Source organism: Clinocottus analis, unplaced genomic scaffold (assembly GCF_023055335.1).
Source record: "Clinocottus analis isolate CAN_PGR_092001 unplaced genomic scaffold, fCliAna1.0.p SCAF_11, whole genome shotgun sequence".
Taxonomy (NCBI): domain Eukaryota; kingdom Metazoa; phylum Chordata; class Actinopteri; order Perciformes; family Cottidae; genus Clinocottus; species Clinocottus analis.
Genome location: NW_027175832.1, coordinates 21,143,342 through 21,153,341, shown reverse-complemented (window position 1 = coordinate 21,153,341; position 10,000 = coordinate 21,143,342). Strand labels below are relative to the sequence as shown.

At 48.8% G+C, this 10,000-nt stretch overlaps 1 protein-coding gene across 14 annotated transcripts in view; it reads right to left on the bottom strand.

Moving 5' to 3' along the window:
- Positions 1-10,000, bottom strand: part of dlg1b (discs large MAGUK scaffold protein 1b) — a 42,644-nt gene that overhangs the window by 7,461 nt on the left and 25,183 nt on the right. For 7 of the 14 annotated variants that reach the window (XM_068567289.1, XM_068567352.1, XM_068567315.1 and 4 more), the window contains 12 exons: positions 8,155-8,208; positions 7,980-8,030; positions 7,531-7,655; positions 6,169-6,338; positions 5,914-6,050; positions 5,660-5,801; positions 5,312-5,441; positions 4,342-4,501; positions 4,132-4,234; positions 3,940-4,054; positions 3,497-3,673; positions 2,308-2,374 (listed from right to left, as the gene is read on the bottom strand). In XM_068567289.1, coding sequence (XP_068423390.1) covers positions 2,308-2,374; positions 3,497-3,673; positions 3,940-4,054; positions 4,132-4,234; positions 4,342-4,501; positions 5,312-5,441; positions 5,660-5,801; positions 5,914-6,050; positions 6,169-6,338; positions 7,531-7,655; positions 7,980-8,030; positions 8,155-8,208 — 1,431 coding nt within the window. The remainder of the gene's footprint in view (positions 1-2,307; positions 2,375-3,496; positions 3,674-3,939; positions 4,055-4,131; positions 4,235-4,341; positions 4,502-5,311; positions 5,442-5,659; positions 5,802-5,913; positions 6,051-6,168; positions 6,339-7,530; positions 7,656-7,979; positions 8,031-8,154; positions 8,209-10,000) is intronic. The other 7 variants (XM_068567298.1, XM_068567361.1, XM_068567323.1 and 4 more) reach the window with 1 other exon arrangement.

Sequence of the window (10,000 nt, the reverse complement as noted above, 5' to 3'; positions counted from 1 at the left end):
TAATGTTCTGTGTTAAGCAGCAGCCAGAGAGGATTGTGGGATATCATTCATCAGGTTAGCTTCGTGAATTATAAATCAAATATCTATCTTTTTAGCTGCTAAACGCTGTAATAAATATACCAAGACTAAATATTACAAAAATGTATGATTAATGTGTTTTTGCTGAGTCCCGCCCTCCTGTGCTGTGATTGGCTGGTACTCGGTGCCTTGACGCTTCATTTCACACGTCAGAAGTTTACCTTTCTGACACGTTTTGTAATGCTAGCTAGCTAGCTCGCTACGTGAACAACTGGCAAACAAGTTTAACAACTTCACGCTTCTGTAATCCATGTAGCATGAAAGCTCAGTGGCGATAGCTAACACGCTAAAAGGGTCAAATATAAAAACTTCATCCACACATTGCTATCGCTGTCTGTTTACACAGCGCAGGTCACAAGAGCCGCCTGAGCTCTGGGGTCCGAGGTCATTTCCTCGATTTTACATAATTTCTTAAATTCACCTTTTTAAAGTGATTTGCATATGAGATTCATACTCATGTGTTACATCTAAAATGACAGAACAATCTCAGCTCTCTAACCATTGTTACAACGCACACGTGTAGAGTGATAATATGGCACTAAAGCTGAAAAATGTCATCTCCATTTTGGAAACTTCACTCATGTGGATGAACTGGTGTGGTGATGGAAATGTGTTCACTGGAGGTCTTAAAGGTCTGAAGGTCTTGTGTTCACTAAAGGTCTTAAAGGTCTGAAGGTCTTGTGTTCACTAAAGGTCTTAAAGGTCTGAAGGTCTTGTGTTCACTAAAGGTCTTAAAGGTCTGAAGGTCTTGTGTTCACTAAAGGTCTTAAAGGTCTGAAGGTCTTGTGTTCACTAAAGGTCTTAAAGGTCTGAAGGTCTTGTGTTCACTAAAGGTCTTAAAGGTCTGAAGGTCTTAAAGGTCTGAAGGTCTTAAAGGTCTGAAGGTCTTGTGTTCACTAAAGGTCTTAAAGGTCTGAAGGTCTTAAAGGTCTGAAGGTCTTGTGTTCACTAAAGGTCTTAAAGGTCTGAAGGTCTTAAAGGTCTGAAGGTCTTGTGTTCACTAAAGCAGAATAAATTAATAAAATGGCAGATACATGGAAATAAGGTGAAATGTCGTATTATGGTTTTTCGAGTAGAAAAGTTGTCGGTACTTTCAGAGCCGCGTTAATCAGCAGGAAGCACATGCTTCATGTTATCCAGCAGGAGAGAGGAGGAGGAGGAGGAGGAGGAGGAGGAGGAAGGGGAGGAGGAAGAGGAGGAGGAAGGGGAGGGAGAGGAAGGTTTCTGTGAGCAGCAGACAGTCAATGTCAAGCGTTTCTCTGGGGGCGGGGTCATGCATGCTGCTTCCCTCCCGCCCTTCGCGCATCAGTCCGGCGTGTTAGACGTCAGGCCCGGCGGTCGGCGCCGGTGGGGGCGTGGCCTTTCGTTAAAGCGACACACGGTTTAACGAGGAGGAGGAGCCGGGCGGCGGCGCTGCCGAGGCGTTCGCGTTGGTGAAGAAGGAAACGTCTCAAGAGACGGACGACAACATGCTGTTAATGGCTTCACACATTAGTCAAAACATTAGTGGAGCTCTGACCGTCATGCAGAAGAAGCGTGATGCTCCACAGGACTCCCATCAGACCTTGTGGTGCTCACCGGGCTCTTTACCGGCTCGTTTTGCTTATTTAAAATACTTGTTTATTCACTGTGGGACTGAGGAAGTTATCGAAACAGACATCGGACTTAAAATCTTCTATCTTTCCTCCAGTTGATGAAATGCCACCGGAACAGACTGGATGAAGCATCATGTGTCTTTCCCCTCTTCTTCCTCTGTGGTTTTCCACCTGCAGCTGACCTCGATGACCCCACAAGGGGAGACGAGCCGTTCCAGCAGGTTTGGTTTGATGGGCTCTCGCTTTGTCCTGGTGAATGTTCACTTCCAATAGGAACTTGAGCTCTGGAGCAGCTTCCCATTGTTTCCTAACGGGGCTTTTATTCTGAAACATTTGCAGGGCTTGTACTGTCCTACAAAGCAACCGTCCGTCTGGGACGCGATCGCACCGCGAAAAAAAGCTCCAGAACTCTCCGGATGAAGTCTTGAGAGTCTTCATCAGGTTAAAGTGATGGAAGGTACATCACACTTAGCTGTTATTCACATTACATCGCCTTCCAAAATAAGACAAGACGACGGACCTCGTGTCAGTCGTTTAGAGAACCAGTGAAAGGAATCACTCAAGGTATCATGGGAGTAGAAGTACCACGGAGCTCGTGTACTAAACGTGTACTAATATGAACACAAACACTCACCCCTCTGTCTCGAGACTTTGCGTTGAACTTCACCGTCTTTAATCTCGCTCGCTCCTTCTTCTCCACCCTGAAGTCAGAGGTCAGACGGCATCGTCTTATCACAACTATGCTTTAAATACTTTTATACTGTTAATAAACACATATTACCCCACTAGAGAGATCATAGTACCATGTTACCCCACTAGAGAGATCATAGTACCATATTACCCCACTAGAGAGATCATAGTACCATATTACCCCACTAGAGAGATCATAGTACCTTATTACCCCACTAGAGAGATCATAGTACCTTATTACCCCACTAGAGAGATCATAGTACCATATTACCCCACTAGAGAGATCATAGTACCATGTTACCCCACTAGAGAGATCATAGTACCATATTACCCCACTAGAGAGATCATAGTACCATATTACCCCACTAGAGAGATCATAGTACCTTATTACCCCACTAGAGAGATCATAGTACCATATTACCCCACTAGAGAGATCATAGTACCATGTTACCCCACTAGAGAGACCATAGTACTATATTACCCCACTAGAGAGATCATAGTACCATGTTACCCCACTAGAGACATCATAGTACTATATTACCCCACTAGAGAGATCATAGTACCATGTTACCCCACTAGAGAGATCATAGTACCATATTACCCCACTAGAGACATCATAGTACCTTATTACCCCACTAGAGAGATCATAGTACCATGTTACCCCACTAGAGAGATCATAGTACCATGTTACCCCACTAGAGAGATCATAGTACCATATTACCCCACTAGAGACATCATAGTACCTTATTACCCCACTAGAGAGATCATAGTACCATATTACCCCACTAGAGAGATCATAGTACCATGTTACCCCACTAGAGAGATCATAGTACCATGTTACCCCACTAGAGAGATCATAGTACCTTATTACCCCACTAGAGAGATCATAGTACCATGTTACCCCACTAGAGAGATCATAGTACCATGTTACCCCACTAGAGAGATCATAGTACCATGTTACCCCACTAGAGAGATCATAGTACCATGTTACCCCACTAGAGAGATCATAGTATATTATATCATGTATCATACATGTTACTCAATGTTCACATGACCGTGTGTGTGTGTGTGTGTGTGTGTGTGTGTGTGTGTGTGTGTGTGTGTGTGTGTGTGTGTGTGTGTGTGTGACTGACCGTCTCTTGCTGGGGATCACCCCCACCTCCTCCACCTCCCCCTGCGCCGTCAGCTGCCTGGCCTGCCACCACTCGTCGTCGGAGGCGTTCACCACGTGGAGGATGTCTCCGAACTTGAAGTCCAGGCCCTGACTGGGCAGCCCGGAGTCTCGGGTCCGGTCGTAGTCGAACAGCGCTCTGCGGCAGGAAGTTCAGAGCATCGATACGGAGAACAATGACGCGCTTATTTTGTATGTATTGGAGAAGGTACTTAAAGGCTCCTCACAGGGTGAACACAAACAATAACAACATGCACAGAGCAGGTAAACAACATCAGGCCAGTCAAAAATGTCAGCAAGACATGAATAGACAATACAAATGAAGTGGGCACTGAGCCGGTGCCCTCTGGGCGGGTTCAATGCCTCCGTACCTCGGAGGCATTGAACCGTCGAGTCGCGTCTCACCTGACGTACAGCGACCTCTTCTGGCTGGTCCGCAGCGAGCCCGACCCGGAGCTGATGCTGCTGTTCATCATCTGCTCTCGCAGGTCGTGGATCTTCGCCTCGAACCGGCTGTACTCTGCAGGGAGAGAGAGAGGTTCAGGGGTCGCGTCCCAGCGGGGGTCGCACACTCCTGCACGCGGCGGGCCGCCTCACCCTCCGGCCTGTAGTGGGCGATGATGGTCACCGTCTGCCCGGCGTTCTTCAGGGCGGCCGCCGCCTGCTCGTGGGTGGCGTTCCTGAGGTCCACCCCGTTCACCTGGAAGCAGACGCAGGGCGTCACGCACGAGGAGAGCGTGTGTGTGCGTGTGTGTGCGTGTGTGTGCGTGTGTGTGTCTGTGTGTGTCTGTGTGTGTCTGTGCGTACCGACACCAGCCGGTCTCCTTTCCTCAGCTCTCCACAGAGGTCAGCTGGTCCTCCAGCGAGGATGAAGGAGATGAAGATGCCTTCTCCGTCCTCTCCGCCCACGATGTTGAAGCCCAGCCCCGTCGCTCCTCTGTGCAGCACCACCTTCCTGGGCTCCCTGCTGGACACACAGCTCAGAATCAGAATCTTTTTTATTGCCACGTGAGTTAGTACAGACGAGGAATTTGTCCTGGCGGAAGGTGCATCACAACACAACAACACAACAACACAACAACAACAAAGAACATTTAACTATACAAGAGAAAGTATAAAATAACATTTGGATAAGAACAAGTAATAAGTAAGTAAATAAGTAAGGTGCAGTAAATATACAGTAAGTAATTAGCGATGCAATGCAATTAAAAAATAAGAAATAAAGGGTTAACGATCAATAATAATAACATTAATAAAAGTAAAGGTAAAGTTAAAGTAAAGTGCACGGAATGAGGTAATGAAAGCTGTCACTCACTTATTATTATTAATTATTTTAAATGATTTATTATTAACTTTGAGCTACATGGTCTCATTAAATGTGCTACACAAATACAGATTATTAATATTAATATTAGATTTCCTGCTGCAGCTCGATATCATAATTCATATTAAACAGTTTAAAAGTGTGAGTGCATGTTTCCACCAGCAGGGGGGGCTGGCTTCACTCATTGTTATTGTTTTTGTTTTTAGAAGAAGAAATCCATGTAAATACATCTTTATATTCGTAAAATGTCAGATAACATTTAAAATGAGAGAAACGTTTATTTAAATAGTTCAGGAATGTTTGTTGTGGTCCAGTGAAATGAGTAAAACATATTTATATTTTTTATAGGAGGAGGAGTCGGTACAAGGTTTATATTTATGAATATAAACCTTGTACCGATTAATAATAAAGTATATATGTGTATTCATGTATTAATTGGCGGTCCGTGCTCACCGGGTGACGTCGTCTTCTCCCAGCATGCTCTTGGGCGTCGGGGAGAAGCGCCCCGAGGACGCCGGCGGGGGGAGGGGCTGAACCAGGAAGCTGGGCGGACTGATGTGGTTCTCCATGTGCTGCGAGTACGCTGGAGCCGGACAACACACAGAGACATGTTACAGATACATATATATATATATATACATATAGTTATAGTTATCAGACAGGGTTCAACCACATGATGACCGGTTCACATTGTGAAGTCCAGGAACAATGTGTATGAAGCCTGCGTTATATAAACGTCGAAGAAGAAGAAGAAGAAGAAGAAGAAGAAGAAGAAGAAGAGGAAGAAGAGGAGTCACTCACAGCTGGTGAGGTCGGGCGGGTTCAGGCTGTCCATGAAGAGGCTGGTGGGTTTGGCCACCTTCAGGTAAACCACGTCAGGTGTGTTCTTCAGAGCGGTGACGGCGTGCTCGTGACTCACCTCCTCCAGGACGCCGCTGTTCACCTGAAGAGACACCGGTCACAGGTGAGCGGGTGAGGACACCACCTGCTGCGTGGTATTCACACCATGTACTGCAGAGAGAGTACTAGTACACGCTGGTACTACGTGTTCTTACAGCCAGCAGCTTGTCTCCGATCTGCAGCCTCCCGTCTTTATGTGCAGCTCCTCCTTCGATGACCTTGGTGACGTAGATGCTGTTGTCGCCCGGGATGTGCTGGTTCCCAACTCCGCCTGCTATACTGAAGCCCAGACCTGCAACACATCGGGACCAGGACCGGGACCGGGACCGGGACCAGGCTGTTAGAACCAATTTCACTGAAACATGCTGCTGCTCACTTAACACAAATCAAGGCCTGTAGCCTTCGGTCACCTTTGGGTCCCTTCACCAGTTTGAGCTCCATCACTTTCTCAGAGACGGGTTTCCTCCGCCGGACGTAGAGCCGGACCAGAGAGCCGGCCTCCTTCAGGGCCTCCACGGCTCGGCTGTGGGTCACGTCCCGGACGTCGGCCTCGTTGACTCTCAGGATGACATCGTTGACCCTGAAACGCAGGAAAGTACAACGACCTCAGCTCCTGCAGGGAGGAAAGCAAGGAACCGGCTCTGCCCTCCAATGATGACATTGTGTTAAAGGAGCTGCTACGTTGTTAGCGTAGCACCCATCACACCAGACTCCATTCAGAAAACAAGAGTCTTAAAAGACAAAAGCAACAAAACATGAAATCTGACTTTCTATTCTTTTATCTATTATTGATCTTGTTTATTGTTTTATTCTCTGTTCATTCACCGCGTCTCAGATGTGCAACGATTCTGCTGCTGAAGCGTAAACGTTTCATGTCAGAATAAAAGCAAACGTCGTCTTCTCTCCTCCGGCGGGAAGCGAGCCGAGCTTTCAGCCGGACACATGAGCCTCCCGCTGACGGAGGGCGGCCGCACAGGGCGAGCCGGAGCACATGCATTATGAAGGAAGAGTGAGGGGAACAGGGCGCTGCAGGGGATTGTGGGTAACGGACACCACCTCCTCGAGAATTGAGGTTGTTTAAGGTACTTCTACATACTCTGTGTATTACTACACTAGGACTGACCCTGCCCTGGTTCCGTTTCATTATTTGTATTCATCTCATTTCCATTTATTACCTATAACTTTTTTATTTTATTGTATTATTTATGTATACATGGTTTCTCCTCCGTATTAATATTCTGTTTTGTGTACATATGCATATGTATTTATATTTAGATGTATATATACTCTTTGCTCAATGATTATTATTGATATTTTTTTGAGGTCTTCGCTTCATTGAGAATATTGGAGCTGTTATCTCAGCTCTCTTCAAACACACCAGACCCCATTCACAAAACCAGTGATTTAAGCTGTGGGAACACAGGAGCTGCTGGTGGAGCGCTGCCTCCATCGGTGAGTTGGTTCCTGCCGTTGAGTGACTTCTGTGGTTTAGAGCGTTGGTTTGGATTCACTTAACTCACACGTCAACACTCACCAACGACCCGATGGAGGCAGCGCTCCACCAGCAGCTCCTGTGTTCCCACAGCTTAAATCGCTGGTTTTGTGAATGGGGTCTGGTGTGTTGAAAGAGAGCGTAGACAAAGTGTCTAAAGCGGTCCACAGCAGTACATGTGTGCTGCTCTACTGGAGACAACACGCCACCTGGGTACTGTCCCTTTAAGACACACACACACACACACACACACACAGGTGTGTTGGTGCAGGTGACTCACCTGAGCCGTGTGTCCTGGGCGGCGGCTCCTCCAGGTATGACCTTGGTGATGAAGATGCTGGGGTCTTCCCCGATGTGAGGGTTGTCCGTGCCGCCGGCGATGCTGAAGCCCAAGCCCGAGTTCCCCTGCCGACCAATCACAGGAGAGCGCGCGTTAACCAATCACAGGAGAGCGCGCGTTAACCAATCACAGGAGAGCGCGCGTTAACCAATCACAGGAGAGCGCGCGTTAACCAGGAAACTGACTAATACCACGCTGTTAAAATACTCCAGAAGTAGTACTCATTTTATCAAGTATAATTACATGAATGCAGAAAACACAGCAAGAATACTTCTTTTCAACTATAATTTCACTAATTCTGAAGTTTTTCTCATAATTCATGTGAGAAAACTCTTAGACATACTAAATGAAGTAAAAGTACACAAGTATGTGCTGAGAGGTACTCTTACCCGCTCCAGAGTGATCTCCTCGTACTCAAAGTCAGCCTCTGAGCCGTTCACCTGCGCACACACACACACACACACACACACACACACACACACACACACACACACACACAGAGTTAGTATCAGCTTCATGTAGTTAAAGTACACATGAAGTACATGAAGGTGGTAGTAAACTCACATAAGGGGGCGTGTCCAGACTGTCTGTGTTGACCACCACGGGGGGAGGATTGGCCTGAGGGGGAGAACACACCTTCATCATCATCATCATCATCATCCTTCTAGCGTTTTAAAAGAAGTAGTAACTCTCTGGCCCGGGGGGAGGAGCCATACATGAGTGGGAGGAGCCATACTGGAAAGGGGAGGAGCCAGACAGACCGTTATCTGTCTCTCACCTGCTCGCTCCAGCTGGAAGCTAAGCGCTTACACACTGAAGGACGAGCAGCCTCACGATAGTGACAACAAGAGGAACACAGAGGGGGATATCAACAAACAAACAAACAAACAAACAACAATTAAACCTGTGACTGCCTGCTGGATAGAGCAGATGTAACTGATCTGGGTTCTGTTTGTTTTCATCAGTGAGGAGCCAGATGGGCGGAGTTTGACACACATTTGTGTGTGTGTGTGTGTGCATGTGTGTGTGTGCGTCTGTGCAAAGCTGAACCTCCTGTCTGGGTTCTAGAGGGAAACCCAGAACATTGTTTGTTCTGCACAAACGGTTCCAAAAGCTTGAATCAGGGGGAAAGCCTCGCAGGAGGGATGTGACCTCTGTTACGCAACCGGGCCGGGTGGAGCCGGGCGGAGCCGGGTGGAGCCGGGCAGGAAGGCCAGCAGCCGCTAAAATTAGCCCGCGCACATCGACCGCATCGACAGGCAGCCCTACTTCTGGAGGGGGCGGGGCTTAACGACTATCTATTTTATGTCCATGTGAAAAACATCTGGATTCATTCTAGTGCATCACCAACGCTACATTTCACTAGATTGCACCTGAACGCACCATGAGAACGTTATCATTCACCTTCAGCCAGAACTCAATGTTCTCATGGTGCGATCAGGCTCTCAGCCAGTCCTCAAGTTCACTGAGAGCCTGAACGCACCATGAGAACGTCATCATTTCAACACAAGCGGTGCTTTCGTGGGATTCTTTGTGAAAGAAGTTAAAACGACTAACTGACAAAAATTCTACGAGTTTCAGGCCAAAATAAATATTTGAAATGAAATATTTGCCTTCACATCGTACTGCAGACACACACACACACACACACACACACACACACACACACACGAGAGAGTACTTTCTCAGAGTACTACCCGCTGCGGCCTCAGACTGGTTCTGCCTCTCGGCGAGGGAAGCGGGTCGCAGGAGGCGTGTCCCGGGCCTGGAGGTACCTGGCTGAGGGAGAAGGGCACCCAGGGCAGCTCGGGCCGGCCGGCGCCGGCCTTGGCCGTGCTGCGGGTCGGGCTCTTCTTCACGCTGTCCCGCAGGTTGAGGAAGCGGCTGCGAGCCCGGCAGGACGCCGGCACGGCGCGGGCGGCGAAGGAGGACGGGGACGAAGCCTGGAGCGGCGGCGGCGGGCGGCCCGCCGGCAGCGCAGCGTCGCCCTCCACCGGCAGCGGCACGGCGTGCTGCTGCCGGTGGAGCTCGGCGGCGTGCTGCCGGTGCAGCTCGATGGCGTGCTGCCGGTGCAGCGGGTGCAGGCGGGCGATGGACTCCTGCAGGTCGACGGCGGCCCGCGGCGGCTTCTTCTCGGCGCCGTTGGCGGGCCCGGACGGGAAGTCCTGCCGGGGGAAGTGAGCGGTCATCGCTCCGCCGGAGGAAGAGGAGGATGGAGTCCTCGTTGCCGTGTCGGTGCGACGGCAGCCGATCCAAACTCAACCCCGTCACTCCACCAGTGGAGCGTCCCCCTCTAGCCCCGCCCCCTCAGAATCTAACCCCGCCCCCTTCTGTGACACAATCCTCTCCTGGTCTTCTCTCATTCTGCTGTCAATCAATGGGCTTCAGAGACAGAAGCTGCATGAATAAT